The sequence below is a fragment of the Pelophylax lessonae genome (genome assembly GCF_965119305.1).
Source record: "Pelophylax lessonae genome assembly, chromosome: 4".
NCBI lineage: Eukaryota > Metazoa > Chordata > Amphibia > Anura > Ranidae > Pelophylax > Pelophylax lessonae.
Window position 1 is genome coordinate 467820229 of NC_138771.1, and position 24168 is coordinate 467844396.

Here is a 24168-nt window from a genome sequence, read left to right on the forward strand (position 1 = left end):
GAGCCGGCGGAGGACAGATGCAGCATTGGACCCATGCTGCGTTCACCTAAGTATGATTCTAAAAAACCTAAAACCCCATACTTCTCTTTTAGTCCGTTTTCCTACAAATCTCTATCCGCAATTCACCACGGTATCACAATTGTAAATAATACACCATGGCACTGCGTGATTAAATAGAATTTATTAAGACATTCAGCTATGTCTGTCAGTCTACATCCAAACGTACCACAAATAAAAAAAAAAAATAAAAATAAAAAATGAAACCATTACCTAGAAAGGTCACATCTTCCATCAGAATGATAAAATTTTCACTTTTTCCCTTTACGGCCAAATGTGCACAAAGTATAAATTAATGGTTTTTCTAATTTTTTTTATTTTATATCAAAATTCACATAAAAAATTGCCTTTATTTTTTTCATCCACCTAAAGCCATGTCATTTTAAAAATTCAACACAACAATCTTTTCAGGGCAAAAAAAATAAAAAAAATATACACTAAGTCTCTACTAAAAGCCTTAGTATGGCATTTGCGGCATTTGATCATACACAAGAAATATGTACTCATTTTCAAAAAGTGCAAATATCGCCATTAACACTGTAGGTTTTTTTTTTTTTTACATTTTAGAGTGCAGTTATGAGGTTCTTCAGCCCCTTCTGTGCACTGAAGTTCATCCCACAACAGGTGATCACCTGAACTTCAAATATACTTCATATAAGGGCTGATCAGAACATCGACACAATAACACAGCAAGAAACAGAAAGAAAAGGAGAGCAAAAAGAAAAAAAAAAAAAAGGTAGGATCCACCGAATTTGGAGGTTACTGATGCCCCGCCCCCTTTCATTCACAAACTGTGTTTACTTTGAGTGCAAGCAAGTAAGCATGCAAGCGTGCAGCATCGTCTCCAAATAATCACACAGCTGGAATAAACATTACTTCCCATGCTTGAATCAATCCTGGAAATTATGTTTATGCTAGGGCTAGACAATTCCCATGTAGCAGGGCCTCTTTTTTGTTTGTGTTTTTAGACTTTTCTATTGTTGTCAGCTGGCCCTTAGATACAATGACTGGTTCTTGACTTCTACATTAGTTTGTGCATGGCTGGTCTATGTAAACGGCTATGATATCAAATCCCAGGAGACTGAAAAAATAAATTTGGAAACCTTTAGCAGAACATTACCCGTTGAGAAAAGAAACAAATATTAAAGGGAAAAAAATATCCCACAAGAGCACCCAGCAAATTAAGCAGTAATCTGTATCCATCGGCAGTGGCTAGAAAGTATGGTTTTGTGATGCTTTAACTTCGGCACCGGAACAGAAGAAAAGAAAAAAAAATGGGAAAATCTTGCATACACTGTAATCAGTGTCAGTGCTAAAGTTCTCTGTTTAGGAGTTGCAGAATGCTGCATGTGGTAAGGATGGGGTTTGGCTTCATAATGAAAAAGTTCAAACAGGCAAAAAAAGAAAAAAAAAAAGGATTAAATTCCTTTAAGGGGGCATTGCTCCTCTTGTAAGTCCTCAGCCTGCATTTGGCTTGCCACGCCCTCAAGGAACTCGCCGATATCTAGTCCTTCACAATTTGTGCACAGAGGCTCCCCTGTGTGTTCTGATTTGGCCCCCGGAGAGCCCACTGATTGTAAGTCTTTTGCGAGCTCTGGCTCCCCGGTGTCCTGCTTTGGTTCATTTCCTGGGGGAGGTGCTACTTCTTGTGCCCCCGGCAGTCCATCTGGTTGTGGGTTAACGTTGTTGGCATTAGAAGTAGGACTGGTAGACGAGCCAGGGTCTCCTCCCGCCTGCTGAGAAAGGGACTTTAACTGGCAATGACATAATGGACAGGTCTCTTGAACGTACAACCATTTTTTAAGGCATCCAGCGTGGAAAAAATGGCTGCAAGGAGTAATAACCGCTGAATTCATGTCCTACAGAAGCAAAGAAAAAATAATGTTAATGTTATTCACTTGGAAAAAAAATGTTTTTTCCATAAATCTATTTGGATAATTTATAAATTAACTCAATATATTTAAAGTCTGGAAAAAGTGATTGTGCTTCTCAGGTACAACATGTAACTAGTAGGGTACCTTCATCCCAAATGAATAGCAAATTAGGCAGCAATTGCCAAGTGTGAACAGGGGGGAAAGGGGAAACGAAAAAAAAAAACGGGGCGGGAGAGAAGGGGGGCAAAGGGATTTTAATTGTACCATAAGAATTTAAGTAAACTCTAAGGCCCCTTTTACCGGATCCCAGCTGAGCAGGCGGAGGACAGCTCTGTCTCCGCTCTGTGTGCAGAGATGGAGCTGTCAGATCCCTGATGTCCTCTATGGGGAGATCGGATGAGAACCGGCCGCCTGTCTATTCTCATCTGATCCGATCCTCCAGACGGATGGAAAATAGGGTTTCCATCCGTCCGCATTTCACGGACAGGATCGGAATCGGATAGCAGCGGGTGTCAGCGAAGATGTCTCCACTGACACCGGCTGCCCCATAGGGATGCATTGAGCATCCGATCAGGTCCGCCAGAGAAACTGACAGGTGGATCGGATCACCCGTGTGAAAGGGGCCTTACATAAAAAATTCTTTATTTGTTAAACACAGTACATTGTTTAAAAGCTATATGTGTATTGGTTACAATCACAGATACATTTACATGGTAGTATACAAAAGGTCACTTCACATATAGGCTCAAAAAGCAGGTGCCTGCGATTTGGCCCTGCCCGACATATTTTGTGGTCTTTTAATGCTTCTTCAAGAGCATAGATCTAAGAAGAGACCAAATCATCCTGCAAGGACATAGAATATTTAAACAACATATAATAACATGTCATTCATTACATATTACATGGTGACTGCACAATAACAAGAAAAGCTCACCCTAAAAGGTAATTCCACCAAGAGTGCCCTTCAAGTAATTCCACCACCGAGTGCCCTTCCTTGAGGACGATTTGGTCTCTTATTAGATCTATGCTCCTGAAAAAGCAGTAAAAGACCGCGAAACATGTCGGGCAGGGCCAAATCGCAGTAACCTGCTTTTGGAGCCTATATGTGAAGTGACCTTTTGTATCATGTAAATGCATCTGTGATTGCAACTAATACATATTTTAAACAATGTACTGTGTTTGTTAAAGATTTTTTTATGTAAGAGCTTAAATTCTTATGGTACCATTCAAATCCCTTTGAACCCCCCCCCCTGGTTTTTTTTCGTTTCCCCTTTCCATCCCTGTTCACACTTGGCAATTGCTGCCTTATAATATTTAAAGTCTGGATAAGCAACTTCAAAATAATAGTAATAGGAATACTATTGATATGCCATCAATTCTGAGAAATTAGAGCAGGGAGTACAATACCATTATAAGCATGGGTGCTGTCCAGTCTCCTTTCACTCATAATAGTGCATTGTGTCTCATTGTAAATTAAAAGCACTAAATGTTCCCTCTTGTGCTTCTACTTAAAGTGGATGAAAACCCCATTAATGAAATTTGACCTGGACACATATCTGTTGTGAATACTTATCTCTCTCCAAAGTCCTAAGTCCGTGCCTTTCTGCTTTGTGCCTCTGTAATCCGCATGATAACTTCTGGCAAGTTCTCAGACACAGGAGATAAAAAGCAGCTGGAAATTTGTGTCGGGGTGGGTACATAGAGATAGATTAGCAGAGAGTTGGTCTATTCACAGTATAGCTCTGCATATTTCTTCCTTCCTCTGCCTATGTGGAGGAGGGGGGGCTGGGGGCCTTTCCTCCAATAAGCTGTCACACAGTGTATGCCAAGACTCCACAACCAGTGATGGAACCGTAAGAAAAAATTCTAACACGATGTTCATTTTCTAAACCGTGTAGAAAGCTGAAGGAGATTTGTTTCATCTCTGTGTATTATCTGAGGCTGGTCACTTCACTGGGTATACGTGAGGGTTTACATCCACATCAACCAGGTTTTTTGAGGCTAAAATGGGGAATGATTACAGCCCCTGTCATGTTTTTATTGCTATCTGGTGCTCTGTTAGAGAGATTTTCCCTCACTTACCACACCATGACAATAATTCACCAAGTAGGGACAAAGAAATAAAAAGCCAACAGTGGCTGTAGACTTCCCCTGCTTAAAAAAAGCATTTACTTCAAAGTAGCTGTTGGGGATCACATAGTTACATTGTTAGCCTGGTTGAAAAAAGACACAAGTCCATCCAGTTCAACTAATAAGGGGGGGGGGGAAATCATACAATCCCATATACACAATTCTATACCCACAGTTGATCCAGAGGAAGGGGAAAAAAAAAAACCCCCAGCATGGCAAGATCCAATTTGCTCCACCAGAGGAAAATTTACTTCCTGATCCCGCGAGAGGCAATTAGATATTCCCTGGATCAACTTTACCTGTAAACGTTAGTATCCAGTTATATTATGCACATTTAGGAAATAATCCAGGCCTTTTTTAAGGAATCTACCGAGCTGGACAGAACCAGTTCTTGAGGAAGTCTACTCCACATTTTCACAGCTCTTACTGTGAAGAAGCCTTTCCTTATGTGAGGGTTAAATCGCTTTTCCTCTAGACGTAAAGAGCGCCCCCTTGTCCTCTGTGATGACCTTAAAGTGATTAACTCACCACCAAGTTCACTACATGGACCACTTATGTATTTATACATGTTGATTATATCAACAAAGCAATAGGGGTTCCAGTACTGCCCTATGCTTCCAAAAGCTGAACCAAAAAAATTGTGGCTTCACATAAAAGTAAATGTTCAGTATTTTAATAAAGCCCTCCTGCCCCCTAAGTTAGGCTAAACCAGGGATCTTCTTCACACCATCCAGAAACCTTGATCGATACGGCGTACAAAACTTACCTTCCTGGAAAACCCCCCAAAAAAGACAATATCGCATCCGACTCTACCATCCGATTCATTACTCAATTTCATGGACAACACAAAAAAATGGAAAGCATTTTTTCCAAACATTGGGGTATCCTTAAACAAGATCCACATCTTTCTGCCAACATTGTTGACAAACCCCGGATAACTTACCGCAAGGCCCCATCTCTCAAAGCTAAAATAGCACCAAGCAAAATAAAAAACCCCAAACCCAATCCTCTCTGCCTCATACCCCTCAAGGGGATGTTCCAGTGCAAAAAGGCCCTCTGCAAGACTTGTGAATTTGTACAACACGGCCAAAAGTCTTTCACGCATAAAGGTAAAACGTACACCTTTAATGATTTTCATAATTGCTCCACCGATCACGTGGTGTATTGCCTATCATGTCCATGCCCACGTCTCTATGTGGGACGTACTATTTGTCCCCTGAGACAGCGCTTTGGGAAACACAGACGCTATATCGAAACCGGTTGTGACCTACACAGTGTCCCCCGCCACTTCCTGGAATTTCACCAACGCTCCACAGTTGGACTAAGGGTTTGGATCCTTGAATCCATCCCCAAAAGTCTACCACCAGCAGAACGTTTCGCGTTATGTGAACGCGAAACGTTCTGGATCTACACCTTAGACAGCCTCAGTCCCAACGGACTTAATGAAGAACTTGATGTCAATACCCTTCTCTAGTCCCCTCCCCCTCCATCCACAAACTGTGCCTCATCTAACATTGGTTTGTTATCATTTCAGGTTCCACTTTATTCCTACACCTTGTAATTTCATCTAGAACGCCTCTTTGTAAGTATGCACCCACCCCTTCCTTCCCCCCTCCCTTCCCACATCCCCCCTCTTCATTTTCCCCCTCCCCCCTTTTTCCTCTTCCCCCTTCTTTCCCAACCCCCCCTTTTATTCCTTTCCTCCCCCTTCCTTCCAATAAACCCCCCCCCCACCCCCACTAAGGTGCCTACACATAGCCTCCCCGACACCATCTTAGGCCGAGGATTACCATGCCCAATCCTACGTGTATCTTTCTCTTTTCTCTTGCACATGACATGTGTGAGAGGTTTGTTGCGCATGTGTATGTATACACATATATATATGTATATATGTAGGTAGAATTTCTACATGGATACTTTAGATATCCTGTACACATGCATACATGTGCATTTCCTTTTTATATACATGCCACTCAATGTTCCTTTTTGATATATGAGATGTGTTCGTTATATAATTTGTGTGTATATATGTATGTGTACAATCATATGGATCCCCTTGTTATTTCACACATGATATTTGTAACAATTTCTTAATTCTTTTATGAGCCTTGTTTGCTCACTAAGATACTGTATTCTACATTGCCTACAGCATATCCAAGTTTTTATTGTCCAGTTTTTAATATAATTATTATGCCACGCCCAACATGCTTTTAAATTATCCAGTATGGCTGAGCTATGCTCGTATTGCCGCTTTAACCATAAATCAGCATTGCCGCTTTTACAATTTGGACACACCCCTCCCGTGACCTATAAACTGTGCTCTTCCCCCTTGTCCTGGACACTTGAGAAAGGAGTGCGCATGTCCGACTCTGACATCGACGCATGCTCCGAAACGCGTTGTGAAGCCAGACCTTGCCCTTACTGCCCTTCCTGGGCGAAGTGACGTCAGACGCCGCCGGCCGCTGCACGAGTACCTTCGAGTTCCCTTTGCAACATCTACCCGGAAGATGTCAGAGCCAGCCTCCAGACGCCTCCCGGAAGCCTAGACCTGCAGGAACATAGCAGCAAAGCCTGATCTTGCCCTCACTGCCCTTTTCTGTGCCAGACGTTGCCGGCCACCACACGCTCCTACACCAGGTCTACCCGGAAGAGGCCAGAGCCAGCCTCCAGACGCCTCCCGGAAGCCTAGACCGATCTGAACAGAGCAGACGTCCAAGCCCCTGGAGCAGACACGATAACTAATGCCTTGATGTGAGTCACCACATTATATTATTTTATGCCATTAAACTATTTATTACACTCTAGAGGCGCTTTCCTCCTTTTCCATTCTTCACACCAAGGTGTATACTTAGCTCTCCCAATGGCAGTGGCTTCCTGCATGGTCAACAACCCAGTCAGGAAAAATATAGTTCTGGGATGCCCATGCATTAACGTCCCTTAGATTTTCACTTTCTGATTAAAGTCTTTGTAAGTTGTAATAGTCTAGTGCCAGTCTTACAACTTGGGCTGTATACAGCATAGGAGGCAAGTATGCACCACTTGGAGGCACCTTCAGCTTAGCCTAGGTCAGGGGTCGGGAACCTTTTTGGCTGAGAGAGCCATGAACACCACATATTTTCAAATGTAATTCCATGAGAGCCATACACTATATTTCAGGGGTCAGGAACCTTTATTTAATATTCACATTCATGGGCTGCAGCTATACAGTGAGTAGATGGAACCGTGTGAAAGTGCCTGAGTCCGGTCGGGAAGAGAGCAGAGCAAGCAGGTATGCAATGAGGCCGGAGTGGTGAAGCGCCTGCAGGCCTGCGAGTGATGGAGGTGAGCATAAGCCCTGAGAAAATGGCGGCCGGCCGCTGAAGGCCTCAGAAGTGGATGTGAGAGGTAGCTCCCGTGGGTCCCCGGGTGTCAGAGGGGAAGGAGATCATGTCTGTCGGGGCACAGGGAGCAGATGGCAGGTCTCCTTACCGGGCGGTGATTGCCAAGGCCCGCAGATGCACAGCACACGAGCCGGCGGTACTGAGAGTAGGCCGCTTGGTCCGTAGCGCGGCAATCTGGTCACCCAGAGACGAACTGAGGGTAGCCCATAAAGTATACTGTCGATGGGTTAAGAAATCTCCTTGGCAACGGGCACAGCTACGTGGATGGCACTGGATTGAGTGGTAGACGTGGCAGAGCTCTAGGACTACACGTCCAGCGCGGCTCACGTCTGGACACGCCCCCCCTTTATTAAAGATTTGTCTGCGAGCCAGATGCAGCCATGAAAAGAGCCATGTCTGGCTCGCGAGCCATAGGTTCCCTACCCCTGGCCTAGGTAAAGGAGCTGGGGGAGAGGTTTCATTACGATACAGATTATGCCCTTTGAGGATAAAAACTTGTAATACAGGACATGTAAAATCTGGAAGAAGTTTATAGAACCAGCAATGTGTGCACACCAAAGTGACACAAAGTTTAAATTTTTTAGCAAAGTGTACATTATCTGCTAACTAAGCTATTGTTCAGTCTGATAAGGTTTTTAGACCTAAGCGTTCACCTTACTTTTTGGAACTATTTTGCATCAAAGCATCACAAAGCTCTTTTCAGAGTACATAGTTAATGCAATCTAGTGGTAGTCGGTTAAAGGAGCGCCCAAAATCAGTAATCAGAATCCCATTTGGATCAAAAGATTTTTGTTTTATTGGTAGCAGAACATGTTAAAGCCAACGCGTTTCGGGGGAACAGAGACTCCCCCTTCTTCAGGGCATAAATGTTGCTTTTCGTATCTGCAACTGACAGCATAAGGTTGCAGATTGGTTGTTCTGTTGTTCAATAAAACGACAATCTTTTGATCCAAATGGGATTCTTATTGCTGGATTTTGGGCGCTCCTTTAACCGACTACCTCTAGAAACTTTGGAAACGACCACTAGGTCGTATCTTAAGGTAACAGCCCAGACACCTTTACAAGGGTCCACTGCCTTTTTTCATCCAGTCGGGCCAGATTGATTGGGAGTTACTTTCCCCAAGTGGCCCTCTCTCACCTACCACCCACCCACAGACCCTCTATCGAGCAGGTCAGTCCAGCGCAGCCATCAACTTTTCAAAAAAACTACTATAGTTAATGCAATAGAATAGCTTGGTTTATTACATTTAATAAGAACTATAATAATCCTAATTTGATTGTTTTCAAGAGCACTGCACTTTACCCAATTATCAATTTTCATAGCAGGATTTGGGTCTGACTGTGACTGTAAAATAACAGACTTCACTTTAAACTCCACTTACAAATATTAAAACGTCTAAAATGAAACAGCCCCAGAGTCAAACCTTGACCCACTGGGACAACAAACACTAGCTGCAGGATTACCAGAAACAAGGACTAACCAATTATCCTTCAAAAATGATCCAAGCTCTTAAAAAAAGGCTTGCTAGCTCTGCTAGATGAAAAAGTTGGATTCCTAAATCCTACAATAAAGTGTATCTTTAGGCAAAACTTTTTTTTCTAATTCTGAATGGTGTGGGGAAGGATTAAATGCTGTGTTAAGTTTTTATTGTTATCTGTATCCTCGCTGTGGAGATTCACTGATGATTATTGTCACCGAGACAGAAAGTGAGAGGTAATCCAAAAAGTTGTCCCAGAAAAAAAAGGTGAGGAAGGGAAACCTTCCAATGGAGACATCTGTTCCTGGGACAACTAAGAGATGAATTCCCTCACTTTAGGAGATTTCCTTCCTGTTGCACTTCTGGGATGCAAACAAAAAATATGTTTGCACTTGAGGTAAAAAAATGTTTTAAGCCAGTGAGGGACACAGAAGTTAGATACAGTTGGGTTGTACTGCTGCCTATTGGAAGTTTGGACACCAGCAGCTAACAATTGTTTATTTTCTATGTGCCCTATTTTGCACTGCAACACAGGTCAGAGGTGTGGTGCAGTCAGCTTTGGTTAAATATAAAAACACACTGCACAACCACAAATGTAGGCAAGAATACAGGATAAACTTCAATACCAGAATAGTGCAAAAGAACCACTGTAAAAAAAATAATGAACAAGCAAAAAAAAAAAAATTACACCAGCCATGAAGTGAGGAAAATGAAACTGACTCACAGCTAAAAACATTCCCCTGAACAATAGCAGAGGGAATTTGGAGGAACTTGCCCAAGAGGCTGCGAAACAGCCACAAAAGAGTTGCTAAGCCTGGGCCATCAAGTCCAACAAAGTCTTCCAAACAAAACGGAGTATCAGCATACTCCTAATCCAGGGGACCACGGAGCCCTTTAGCAATGATTCTTGCATGCCATGCAGGAGATAAAAGAGCCGTGCAAAAAAAAGGTGCAAAAACCTCTCCCTTCAGTGTGCAAAAAAATTGCATTTTCGACCCACAGTAAAATCAAATTCTCTGATGTTCCCAAGGCTAAACATTAGTCAACCAGGCAACAGGAGCTCAACCAAACAACTGGAGCCCACCTGAAAAACACATATCCACTTTATAAAACTTTGTAAAAGTGTTCACTGACAACCAGGTGGCCGCCTTGAAAACCTGCATCACTGACGCCTGACGGAAAGCCCAGGAGGCACTAAGCCTCCTAGTAGAGTGTGCCTTAACAGAGAAAGGAGGAACCTGACCCCTGAAGGAATAGGCCTGAGCCACCGTCTTTCTGATCCATCTAGAAATGGTCACAGAGGAAGCGGACAACCCTTTTCGAGGTCCATCCATGAGCACAAAGAGAGAGTCTGACTTCCTGAAAGATTCAATAGCTGCCAGGTACACCCTAATTGCCCGAACCACATCCAAGTCATGCAAGGCAATTTCCTTTGAATATTTAGGCCTGGGACACACAGAAGTCAACACAATGTTTTCGTCAAATGAAAATCAGAGACAACCTTTGGAAGGAACGACGGACAGGGGACGAAGAACCACCAAATTCCTGTGAATTACCAGGTAAGGTGGACAGGATAATGCCGCCAGTTCTGACACCCTGCGTGCAGAGGTGATAGCCACTAAAAAGGCCACCTTTCTGGGACAGCGTGAGCAGGGGAATCTCTTGAATATTTTCAAAGGGAGGCTTCTGTAGAGCTGAAAGTACCAAATTAAGATCCCAAGGCAGCAAGGGAGCCCGCACTGAAAGAACCAAATGTCGGACACCCTGACAAAAAGGTACGCATCAGGTAGTGTGTGGCCAAAGGTCACTGGAAGAAGACTGCCAAAGCAGACACCTGGCCCTTGATGGTACTCAAGGCCAATTTCTGTTCAACTCCCCGTTGAAGGAAGGTCAAGATCTGATCCACCAAGAAGGTGCAAGGAAGAACCCCAAGAGACTCACACCACGCAATGTATGTCTTCCACATACTATGGTAGATCTTTCTAGAGGTAGATTTCCTAGCTTTTAACAGTGTAGGAATCACAGACTCAGAAAAACCCCTATCTTTAGCACCTGGCTTTCAACAGCCAAGCCGTCAAAGCCAGCGTAGCAAACCTAGCACCGGGGCTAACACTTTTGTGAAGACCAGATGCGAGACCATCGGTAACGCCACAAACTGATAATGCTCCTCTGCCACAGCAAAGCAGAGAAAACACTGCAGACTGGCACATATTGAAATGTGAAAGTAGGCATCCTTGATATCTATAGGAGGTGAGGAAATCCCTGACGCAGGGATGCCACCACCATTTGAATGGACTCCATTCTGCACTTCTATACCTGCACAAGGCAGTTTAGCGCCTTGAGGTCCAGGATTGGACGCACTTTGCCTTAATTCCTGGGAACTGTAAACATGTTTTAGTAAAAACCCTAAAACCGTTCCAAGGTCGGAACCGGGACAATCACCCCTTGATGTAACAGGTCTTGTACCACCCCAAACAGACCCTGTAAGTGGTCCAGGGACAGGCGCAAGTTGGAAGGAAAGGACCTTGCAGGGGGACAAGAGCCAAACTCGATCTTGTAGCCAAACCGAATGACTTTGTGGACCCAGTTGTCTTGCTCCAGGGAAGTCCAGGGGTCCGGAAACCAAGACTCCCCCCCCCCCCCTGATATGGGCGCACCTTCATGCTTAAGGAGCCTCGCCCGCAGGTCTGGAGAAGCCCGCTCTTGGCTTGCCAGACCAGGAGGCAGCCCTGAAAGGCTTCTAGCCCTTGTCAGTCGACCCTGAGGGACAAAAAAAACTTCTTATGACCTGAAAAGGAAGGACCACGTCTATGACGAGGTTACTTGCCCTTAGTAGTCTGCGTAAGAAAGGTACTCTTCCTCCCTGTGAGACCTTTTATGATGTCATCCAGGGTAGCTCCAAACAGGCGATCTCCTTGAAAGGAAAGATCAGTCAAGGCCTTTTTAGAATTCTGGTCTGCAGACCAGCATTTGATCCAAAAGGCATGCCAAAGGACCACTGCCAAAACAGAAAGTGCAAACACTAGGGGAGCCGCATCCAAAGAGGCATCACAGATAAACTGCAGCCCCTGACCAGCTGGTCCATCAGCTCAGTAAAGGCAGGGGGGAGCTATTCTCCCTCCAGGTAACGGCATAAAAAGCTTAGCCCACTCGGTCAGAGTTTGTGACACCAGGGCAATGGTGAATACCGGCCTCTTTGCCGAACCAGCCAGAGTATACATATTATGGGCCACAGCCTATGCCTTTCTGTCAGCCAGACCCTAAAGGCCGGGGGCTCTTCAACCAGGAAACCGGGAGGGTCCACCACCAGTGGAACAGTCCACTTCTGAAGAAGCGATTCCTCATAGGGGTAATGCCTAAGAAAGCGCTTAGGAACCCCCACGGGGAAGCTCTGGTCGTCCCCACTCTTTTACCTACAATTTTGTCAAAATCGCGGGGGGGGGGGGGGGGGGGAGAAACACCTTTGCCATTCTGGATGGCTTGATGGCTTGTGAGGGCCAAAGAGAACCTGTGACGGAGGCGCAGCTGCATCCTCCATCTTCAAGGTCTCACGCACAGATACAATCAGTGCTTCCACCAGTGCCTTTTCGTGCGCGGTTGCAGACGTGGGAATCATCCCCACTATCAGAAGATTCCGGGCGCGCGTTTGCAGACCCAGCAGTGTGACCCACGTCCGCAGTGACCGAATCAGATTCAAGATATGATGAGACAGACAAGGCAGGGGAAGGTTAGGGGCGTGTTTTGCTAGCCTGTCGTCCGAAATTTCTAAGGGACGTCTGCCACCAGCCTTACCAGGCCTGCGTACCAAGACCGGCGAGGCCAGTCTGGTGCCACCAGAATGACTGTAATCCCTTCTACCTTGATTATGCGTAGCAGTCTTGACAGAAGTTGTATTGGAGGAAAAGCGTGAATCAGACAATACTGACCCCAAGGGGCCACCAGGGCTTCTGCGGTGTCAGTCACAGGAACACCAGACCTTGACACAAACCTCTGCACCTTCTTGTTGAGACGGGAGGCCAACAGGTCCACATTAGGGTTCCCCCACAGGAGACATAGATGATGAAACACCTCCAGGTGATGGAGACCATTCTCTCTGATCCAACGTCTGCTGACTGAGATAGTCTGCTTGCCAATTCTCTACCCCCAGAATGTGCACAGCAGAGAGGGCCGGAACATATAGTTCTGCCCACCTCAGGATGCCGGCTACTTCCCGAGCCCCCTTGATGATTGACATTTGTCACCGCAGTAGCATTGTCCGATTGTATAGGCTAACGTGATTCCGAAGGCTAACGTGATTCCGATATTCAAAAAGGGCCAGAGACATATCCCGGGAAATTATAGGCCTGTCAGTCTGACATCAATAATATGTAAACTTTTGGAGGGGATGATAAGGGACTATATCGTAGAGTATGCTAAAGACAACAACATCATCAGTAGTAACCAGCACGGGTTTACAAATGGGCGTTCTTGTCAAACCAATCTCTTAGCATTCTACGAGGAAGTGAGCTGTGAGCTAGATAGGGGGAGACCAGTGGATGTGGTGTACTTGGATTTCGCTAAGGCGTTTGATACAGTTCCCCACAAGCGCTTAATTTATAAAATAAGGTCTGCAGGTATCGACAGCAGGGTTTGCTCTTGGATACGGAATTGGCTAAAAGGCCGTGTCCAAAGGGTAGTAATAAACAGCGCATACTCAGACTGGTCTGAGGTAGTAAGCGGGGTGCCCCAGGGCTCAGTCCTGGGACCAACCTTGTTCAATTTATTCATAAACAGCATTGAGGAAGGGATCAGTAGTTCGTTATCAGTTTTTGCAGATGACACAAAATTGGCCAGGGCGATAACTGCACAGCATGAAGCAGATATCCTACAGAATGACCTGGACAAAATTACGGAGTGGGCAACGACATGGCAAATGAGGTTTAATGTGGAGAAGTGTAAGGTTTTGCACTTGGGGACCAAAAACATAAAAGCACAATACACGTTAGGAGGGGAACCCTTGGGGGAATCAAAAATGGAGAAAGATTTGGGAGTCTTAGTTGATGATAGATTAGGCAACAGCATGCAATGCCAAGCGGCAGCTTCCAAAGCCAACAGAATATTAGCATGCATAAAGAAAGGGATGTATTCCAGAGATAAGACTATAATCCTTCCACTTTATAAAACTCTGGTCCGACCGCATCTGGAGTATTCTGTCCAGTTCTGGTCGCCAGTCCTCAGGAGGGATGTGTTGGAGCTGGAGAAAGTCCAGAGAAGGGCAACTAAACTGATTAGGGGGTTGGAGGACCTTACCTATGAAGAGCGGCTGCAATCGCTCGATTTATTTTCCCTGGAGAAAAGACGTCTGAGAGGGGACATGATAGCAATTTATAAATATCTTAATGGGGATCTCAGCTTAGAAGAAAAGCTGTTCATTCGAAGGAATTGCATGAGGACTCGAGGACATACAATGCGATTAGAGGAGAAGCGTTTTAACCTCAGGCAACGTGGGGGGTTCTTTACTGTTAGGGCTACAAGATTGTGGAATTGTCTACCACAAGAGGTGGTTTCTGCGGGTAGTATGGTGACTTTCAAAAGACTCTTAGACTTACATCTCAAGGATCAGGAGATTGAGGGCTATGTTAGATGATTACAGTCACACACACCTACACAGGTTGAACTGGATGGACTATTGTCTTTATTCAACCTCGCCTACTATGTAACTATGTAACTATGTAACTATCCTCACTGGGCATCCCTGCAGACGATCTGTCCACTGAGACAGACAATGCCTGAACGTTCAAATCTCCAGGAAGTTGATCGGCAGCCTGGACTCCTCTCGAGTCCAAACACCTTGAGCGGAGTATACTCCCAAGACACCTCCCCACCCGGACAGGCTGGCATCCATGGAAATCACTGTCCAATATAGAGGAAGAAAAGACTTTTCCAGGCGAAGTGTCGGGGAGCAGAGCCACCATATCAGACACCTTCACATACCCCGACTCAACAGGATCAGACCGTCCAGCGACTGGGGATCCTTGTCCCATTTGGAAAGAATCTCTCTTTGCAGAGGTCTGGTATGGAACTGAGAAAACAGAACTGCCTCGAAGGTGGAGACCATCAACCCAGTAGGAAAGTCCTGAAGCGACAACAGGAGCTGAATCGCATCCTGCAACTTCAGTCGTTTTGCCTGTGGAAGAAACACCCGGGCTGATGCTGAAACCAGCGTCAGACCCAAGTAGTCAAGCTTGGTGGACACGGTTAGTCGATTTCTGAAAATTCAGTGTCCAGCCTAACTCCTGAAGAGTTCGCACAGTAATGTCCAAGTAGGCTTCTAGAGCCGAAGAAGACTCTGCACGCAGAAGCAGATCATCCAGGTAACCTAGTACTGCGATCCCCCTCTGCCGAAGCAAGGCCAACATTGGGGCCAAAACTTTGTGAACACACGAGGCGCTGAATCGAGACAAAAAGGTAACGCCACAAATTGATAGTGCTCCTCGCCCACGGCAAAACAAAGAAAACGCTGGTGCCCGACATATATTGGAATATGAAGGTAAGCGACGTGAGGTAAGTGATGGTAAGCGTCCTTGAGATCGATAGAAGCCAAAAGATATCCTTGATAAAGGAAAGCCACTATCGTCCATCCATGCACTCCATCCGAAACTTCTAAATCCGCAGAAAGTGGTTCAGAGCCTTGAGGTCCAAGATTGGACGCACATTGCCTTCCTTCCTGGGAACAGTAAACCGATTTAAATAAAAACCTTGAAAATGTTCCAACTCTGGAACCGGCACAATGACTCCTTGTGCTAACAGGTCCTGCACTGCCCCGTAAAGGCCCTGCAGCCAATTGTGAGATGGGCGTAAATTTAAAGAAAAGAACCTTGCCGGAGGCAAGGACCCAAACCCGATCTTGTAGCCGAACCAAAGAAACTCGCAAACCGATTTGTCCTGAACGAGCAAGGTCCACGGGTCCGGAAAGAAGCGAAGACACCCCCCACCCCAGATATGGGTGAGGGTGCCCCTTCAGGCTGGGGAAGGCTTGTCTGCGGAACCAGCATTGCCTGCTTTTGACTTACCATTCCAGGGTCTCTTGGAGCCGCCCACAAACTTACAGATTGATCTCAAACCCTTTTCCTTTCGGATAAAAGAGTCACTTGTTTGCCGAGAAAAAAGGGACCATGTTTACAACGAGGCTCCTTTCTCCTAGCAACCTGCGGAAATAAGGTACTCTTACCTCCGTAAGGGCCCTTATGATTTCCTCCATAAAGGTACTGTACAAACAGTCACCAACAAAAGGTAGATCAGTCAGCACCTTTTTAGAAGCCTGGTCGGCCGACCAGTGCTTAAACCAAATCATGCGGCGAAGGATCACCGCCGTCACAGATACTCTGCCATACAAAGATGCAAACGTACTGTAGCCCCTAGATCAACTGATCCGCCAGCTCAGGAGGATGTTGACCCCCTTCCAGATGCTAGCGTAAAGTTTTAGCGCATTCCATTAAAGTCTGGGATACCAAGGTGATAGAAAAACACTGGCCTCAACATTGAACCTACCACGGTGAAAAGGTAATGAACCAGGGCCTCAGCTCTCTTGTCCACAGGATCCTTAAAGGATGAATCCTCCACAAGGAAAAGTGTGGCCTCATTTAGCCTGGAAACTTGAGAGTCCACCGACGGTGAAACCATCAGTTTCTTCAGGAGAGACTCCTCAAAGGGATATCTCCTAGCGAAATGCTTAGGTATTCCAACCATGCACTTCAGGGATCCCCACTGACTAGCGACAATCCTGTCAAAATAGGCAGGAAAGGGGAACCTTGGAAGATCTGCGGGTGCCAAACTGCACCGGCGTCATCAACTCAGCATCAGCTGAGTCCTCCAACTTTACATTTCCCGCACTGGCACAATCAATGCCTCAACCGTCGCCTTTTCGTGAGCGGCTGTAGAGGAAGAGAATTCATCCTCACTGTTAGAGAACTCAGGGTGCGTGGACACAGACCCAGCGGGCTGACTCGTGTCTGCAGCGGCCAAATCCACCTCAGACTCTGAAGAGGCAGAGGACACTGGTGAAGGCGAGGGGCGCTTCTTGCAAGGCCGTCTTTGCAGGGCCATATCAACCTTTGGCACAAATGACTGCAGGGCCACCGTCATGGCAGGCTGAAACCCAGAGGGTCCCGGAGCTTCAAAGAGTGGGTCAGGTGGTGATACACGTTCAAGGGGCTCCATGTTAAATCGGAGCTGCACTGTGCCCAAAATAAAAACTTTTTTTTTTAGAAAAAAACCCCTGCACACCGTTTGGAGCACCACAAGAATCAGTGCACCCGCGGCGCTGTATATAGCAGAGGAAGGGCTGTATACCCACAGAGACTCACCACCATGCACCCAGAGCTGGATCCAGAGCGCCAAACAACCTGCCACACTGCGATCAAAGAGTAAGCGCTGACACTGTCACTAGAGGCCCCCACTGGACTTCAAGAAAATGGCCGCTGCATAGACTACAATGGGAAACCCAAAACATGGCCGCTGGACTACACAAACATGGCCACCTAGCCTGAAAACAACCATCCACTGACGGCGCCGCGCGGGGGACCCGGGACTCACTGGACCCCAGAGAAGTAATAGTCCACAAGGGGGAGCACCCCCAGGGAACCACCCCCCCCCCCCCCACAGTGCAATAAATGCAGGCACCCCTAACAGGGAGCCGCCAGCGGCACACTCCCACTGCCCTTCGACCCAGCACCAATGTAACACCCCCACCCAGAAACACCCGTGCACCCCAAAGGGGGACTAGGGGAGAGGGCTGGGGGCAGGTGAGGGCGACCAATGCAGGGAGAATCCCTCCAGAGAGAGAGGGGAAACCATGAAGGGAGGAAGGGAGAGGCCTACTATCCCCAGGAAGGGACCATGACCACCCCAGCAATCCCCAGAGAAAAAAAAGGGGGACACTACTCACCACACCTTGGCATTGGTGGGCATCACTCCTGGCAGTCCACCGCAACATCTTGGAATGGGGGTGCTACGGCCAGAGATACGCTGCGACTCTGATCATGACCGTTGTTGTGACCTATGCAACCTCGTTAGGTGTTTCACTCGCCAGCCAGCCCCCGTCCAACCTAGCTTGAAGCGAATAGTTGGGTTGCGCTCGCAGGCCAGACTGGGAAGGCCATAAGGATCTAGGATATCCAGTGCATCGCCCAGTCCAGCTGTTGATTGTAGTTGACAGAGAAACAGAAAATAACAAAGAGGAAAGAAAAAATTCCATTTAAAAAGGAAAAAATGCCAGGACTGCAGATCCCTGCAGGGAGCCAGGTCCTTACTCCTGACTAGGCAGAAAAAAACTGAAGTCCTATAGCAGGAAGTGATGGTATACCCCCTGGGACTGCCTCAAGGGCATAGCCAAAATTGTTTCCGCCTAGTCCTACTCCTGCAGAGAGAGCAGCATAAGCCCAAGGGTCCAAGAAATCATGGAGCAGTGTCCGTAAGTGAACGAAAGAGAAAGGAAGGTTTTGGTCTCAGTGTCCCTGTCTAGTACAAGAAAAGGCTCCTTCCAAGAAAGGGCTTCCACCTTAGAAACATTTGTAACTGATGTAATGACAACCAGGAAGGCAGCATTACAAGCGTGGTATCCCAAAGTCACATCCCCAATTTCCTAACATTATTGCTCTCACTCCGGCATGCGTGGAAATTATTTAACATGTGTATCACAATCAACGTTTTTGTGCATTGGCATCCCCGATGTGTGCATTTACGATCGGATTTGCGTGTATGTGGGGTGTGATTTTTTTTTTGTGCTTGGGTGTTAGTGTAATTTTTTACATTTTTTTTTGAACTTTTTTTTTTTCCGCCCCATCACAAAAGGGGGAAAAAAGTCCTTGAGGAGGCAAGATTAGATCCAAGTCTAAGATTGGACCTGGTACCTCCGTCGGTGGGAGGGGTGGAAAACAACATTTGGAGAGTAGATTACCTAGTTGAAGGTTTGAAGGAACTGAATAGTCTTTTGGCCTTTGGCTGGCAACATTGTGGCAGAGCAGTCCTTTAGAAGATCGTCGTCTAAGCATCCAGTGATATGAGTCTGCAGAATAGTAAGAAGAGGGGCAAGCACTTTTTCGAACAATCAAGAGGCAGAGGACAGCTCATATCGTAGCGCTACAAATTAGAAGTGTCGGTTACCCACAGCAAAGCACAGAAAACGTTGATGTGGAGGGAAGATCGGGGTGTGAACAGAGTCATCCTGGATGTCTACTGATGCAAGAAATTCCCCTCGTCTGAAAGAAGCAATGTGATCTTGCGGATTCCATCCAGAATTTTGAAACAGGGAGAAACCTGTTAAGAGATTTTAAGTCCAGAATACGGCAGATACCACATTTGGTTTGGGGACTGTGCATATGTTTAACCACTTAAGCCCCGGAAGATTTTACCCCCTTCCTGACCAGTCACTGCGTGACTTTAACGGACAATTGTGCGGTCGTGCGACGCTGTACCTAAACTAATTTTTTTTTTTTTTTCAAATTATTTCTTTATTTCTTTAAGTTCAGTTACATATACACTGTATTCAATACATTCCAACTTTCACAGTTACAAATTATACAATATTCAGTTCAACTCAAAAGAGCCATAGCCTTCCTTAAACATTCTATAGCCGAACATTTCAACTTTCACGATTACAAATTTCAAAATATTCAGTTCGACTCAAAAGTGACCATAGTCTTCCTTAGGCATTCTATAACCGAACCCAAATCTCCCATTTCAATCCTTTTCCCTCTCTCCCCTCCTCCAAAAAAAAGAAAAAAAAAAAAATTTTTTTTTTTTCCCTTCCCTCTTCCCTTGTCAGGGTTACCTGATCCGAGGCCGAGGTGCTGAGAGGGCTCCCCTTGCGGCTCAGTGCGGCACACCCCTGGAGATGGTACAAAGGGTGTGGCGCCCCAAGTGGCACGGGTTACCAGCTGCAGGCAGGTAGGTAGAACCAGAGCAATCCGAGAGCGAACTGGAACAGGCTGGAATCGCAGCAGGGTATGAGTCTTCAAGGCTCTGAAGCAGCCGGGCTACCTTGTGCCAAGGAATAGTCTCTAGTAGCGGAAACCGTGGTACAAGCCGAGGTCATGCACAGGAGACAACCAGAATAGCCGAGGTCTTGAAGCAAGCCGGGGTCATACACAGTAGGTAACGGAAGCAAGGTCAGTGGGAGAAGCCAAGGGTCAAACCAGGAGCAGGAGATCAAACGGAATCAGGAACAAGCCAAGTCACAACAGGAAATCCAAACAGGAAACAGGAAGCACAGGAAACACAGGAAGCTGAGAGATAATCCAGCAATGAGTCTGATCCTATGGCCACCTTTTATAGGCCATTTCCCTGACAGGCCAGCAGAGGGCTGTGTCAGTTGAGTCAGGAGCATCCATTTATATTACTGGCAATGTTGCCAGTTCTCCTATGGCCATTTCCCTGACAGGCCAGCAGAGGGCTGTGTCAGTTGAGTCAGGAGCGTCCATTTCTATTACTGGCAATGTTGCCAGTTCTCCTATGGCCATTTCCCTGACAGTGCCCCCCCCCGAGGGGCAGCCTCCGGATGCCCAGACGGGCCAGTCTCTCTGAGTGTCTGTTGTGGAACTCCCGGATCAGTCTAGGAGCGTGTACATTATTTGCAGGCTCCCAGGAATTTTCCTCTGCAGAATACCCCTTCCACTTGATGAGGTACTGGGTTTGTCTACCCCTCTTTCTGCAGTCCATTATGGCCTCCACTTCATACTCCGCTTCACCCTCCACCAGGACTGGAGGAGGGGGTAATTCATGCCTACCAGAAAAAGGGCTGGGTACAACTGGTTTTAGCAGAGATACATGAAATACTGGGTGAATTTTGTAGGAGTTGGGTAAAACCAGTTCGAAAGCCACAGGGTTGACCTCCCTTTTGATCTCAAAGGGTCCAACGAATCTTGGACCCAGTTTTCGGGATGGGCAGGAAAGTTTCAGATTAGCTGAGGAAAGCCACACTTTGTCCCCTCTTTTAAAGGTAGGTTCATTTCTTTTCTTTTTATCATAGAACCTCTTGTAATCCGTTTGTGCTTTCTGGACGGCCTCCTGAAGGAATAAGTAGTTCGTCTGAATAGAATTAATCCGATCTTGGACTGCAGGGACAGATGCTTCCGGAAGGGTATTGGGCAAAAAGGAGGGATGGAACCCATAATTCGCCCAAAATGGGGACTGGTTAGTGGAGGCATGTACCGAATTATTGTATGCAAACTCCGCACATGGGAGAAGGGATATCCAGTCATTTTGGGCAAAAGTACAGAAACAACGAAGATACTGTTCTAGCGTCTGGTTTGTTCTTTCTGTCTGGCCATTGCTTTGGGGATGGTAAGCGGAAGAAAGACATATTTTAATGGACAAGGTCTTACAAAGATCCTTCCAGAATCTGGAGGTGAACTGTACTCCTCTATCGGAAACAATATTATCCGGAAGCCCATGTAGTCTGATTACTTCCTTGATGAATATTTTTGCTGTTTCTGGGGCTGATGGAGTGCCGGTCATGGGCAGGAAGTGGGCCATTTTGGTCAGACGATCCACTACCACCAAGATGGTAGTAAAACCCCCAGATGAAGGTAAGTCAACAATAAAGTCCAATGAGATCATCTTCCAGGGTTGCTCAGGGATGGGTAGAGGCCTTAACAGACCCCAGGACTTGGTGTTGGACCCCTTGTTGCGCTGACAGACAACGCAGGAGCTAACATAAGACTGGCAATCCTTCCTTAAACTGGGCCACCAGAAGGAGCGTTGGATAAGCTCAAGGGTCTTTCGTACACCAAAATGTCCGGCCAGCTGATGGTCATGGAAAGTCTTTAGAACTTGGAGCCTGACTGGTTGGGGAATGAAAACTTTGTCCTGGTGCCAAAGGAACCCGTCTCGACTCTCCAAGGGGGGTATTTCTGTGTCCGCGTACTGGGTGGATGCCTGTTTAATTGAGGATTTTAATTCTGGCTGGATCAGGAAAAAATGTTGTGCTGACAGAATGGTACTTGGTTCCACAGACTCGGGGGCATCAGGGAACATTCGGGAGAGGGCGTCTGCTTTCCCGTTCTTGGAGCCTGGTCGGTAAGTTATGTGGAAATTAAATCTTGAGAAAAATAAAGCCCACCGGGCCTGTCGTGGTCTCAGACGTTTAGCGGCCCTCAGGTATTCTAAATTTTTATGATCAGTGAAGATCAAAATTGGGTGGGCGGCACCTTCCAATAAATATCTCCACTCCTCCAAGGCGGTTTTAATGGCCAACAGTTCTCGGTCACCCACATCGTAATTTCTCTCTGAGGGGCTCATCTTTTGAGAGAAAAAGGCAATAGGGTGAAGTAGGGCCTTAGGTCCTTGGCGCTGAGACAAGATGGCTCCTGTGGCTATTTCTGAGGCGTCTACCTCTAACACAAAGGGTAAAACCGGATCTGGGTGCTGTAAGACTGGTGCAGAGGTGAACAGTCCTTTGAGTTTGTCAAATGCTGCCTGAGCTTCTGGGGACCATTTGAATCTGGTCTGCTGGCGAGTCAACTGCGTAATCGGTGAAATGATAGCTGAAAAGTCTTTTACAAATCTTCTGTAAAAATTAGCAAATCCTATGAATCGTTGAACACCCTTCTTGTCTGAAGGGGCTGGCCATTCAAGGATAGCTTTCACCTTTTGTGGGTCCATTGCGATTCCCTTGGTAGATATGATAAGACCCAGGAATTGGATGGAAGTCTTTTCAAATTCGCACTTTTCTGCTTTAATGTATAAACCGTGCTTCCTCAGAGTCGCAAGGACTTTTTTCACATGAGCTCTGTGGAGATCCAGGGTAGCAGAGAAGATGAGGATGTCATCTAGGTAAACGATTACGAAATAGTCCAAAAATTCCCGGAAAATATCGTTTACGAAGTGCTGGAACGTGGCGGGGGCATTACATAATCCGAATGGCATAACTAAATATTCAAAATGTCCGAACCGGGTCCTGAAAGCCGTTTTCCATTCGTCCCCCTCCCGGATACGAACAAGATTGTAAGCTCCCCGTAGATCAAGTTTAGTAAAGAGCTGGGCAGTTCGGAACCTTTGGAAAAGTTCAGGGATGAGGGGAAGTGGGTATCGGTTTTTAATCGTAATTTTGTTAAGTTCTCTGTAATCCACACATGGCCTTAGTGAACCATCTTTCTTCCCGACAAAAAAAATTCCAGCTCCAGCGGGGGAGGAAGAAGGGCGGATGAATCCCTTTTCAAGGTTCTCATTAATATACAGTCGTAAAGTTTCTAGCTCAACCTCAGATAATGGAAATATACGTCCGAAAGGAATCTCGGCACCAGGAAGCAGTTCAATGGGGCAGTCGTAAGGCCGATGAGGTGGGAGAACATTGGCCGCCTTCTCATCAAAAACATCCAAAAACTCGTGATAGACTGTAGGTATAGCCTGACCGACATCTGGAATTGATTGGATGGTTGAACAACTGGCGGGACTGCTAACCCCAGGAACGAAGCAGTGTTGCAGGCAGTAGGAAGAGGTAAAGGAAATCTCCTTCTTGGCCCAGTTAATCTGTGGATTATGGGCTTGCAACCAGGGAATTCCCAGGATGATGGGGAACATGGGAGAGCAAAGGATGTCAAAACAAATGAATTCCTGGTGGCCAGAGTTTGTTATTGTGAGGATGGGCTTGGTTTCCTGGGTGACAAGTCCAGAACTGGGCAAGGAACCATCGGCCAGATGTACCTCAAGTCGCTGACGTTTATTGCAGAGGGGTACACGGAGTCTTCTTGCCAAAGTCAAGTCCATAAAACAGCTGCAAGCCCCCGAATCAACTATGGCTAGGAGCCGGACCTCCTCTTCCGCCACCTGTAGTGAGACAGGAAGAACGAGATGAGATGGAAACGATCCGGAAACTTGGAAGTAAGGGCTTTGTGGGAGGAACTTACGGGGTCTCACGGGGCAGTTTCGTAGGAAGTGTCCAGACCCTCCGCAGTAGAGACAAAGATTGGCGTGTCGGCGGCGTTGTCTTTCATCTGCACTTAGTGAAGAACGCACTTGGCCGATCTGCATTGGTTCATCCTCTGCATGGGTAGCGGGGAAAGGTGCTGGTGTTGGAGTGAAGTGGTAAGGGGCCCTAGGCAACATCCAGGTTGGGCGAGAAGTCTGTGAGCGCTCAAACCGACGCTCCCGGAGGCGCCTATCGATCTGGATAGTAAGTTGAATCAGTCCCTCTAGAGTAGTGGGAGTCTCTACCCTGGCCAACTCATCCTTAAGAGATTCGGATAATCCCAGACGGTATTGGTACCTGAG

General features: G+C 46.4%; 1 protein-coding gene across 2 annotated transcripts in view; it reads right to left on the minus strand.

Annotated features, from left to right (window-relative positions):
* Nucleotides 1–207: 207 nt before the first annotated feature.
* The window catches only part of RNF145 (ring finger protein 145), a 196085-nt gene continuing 172124 nt past the window's right edge, over nt 208–24168 (minus strand). For both annotated transcript variants that reach the window (XM_082253143.1, XM_082253144.1), the window contains one exon: nt 208–1916. In XM_082253143.1, coding sequence (XP_082109269.1) covers nt 1476–1916 — 441 coding nt within the window. In that variant the 3' untranslated portion in view covers nt 208–1475. The remainder of the gene's footprint in view (nt 1917–24168) is intronic.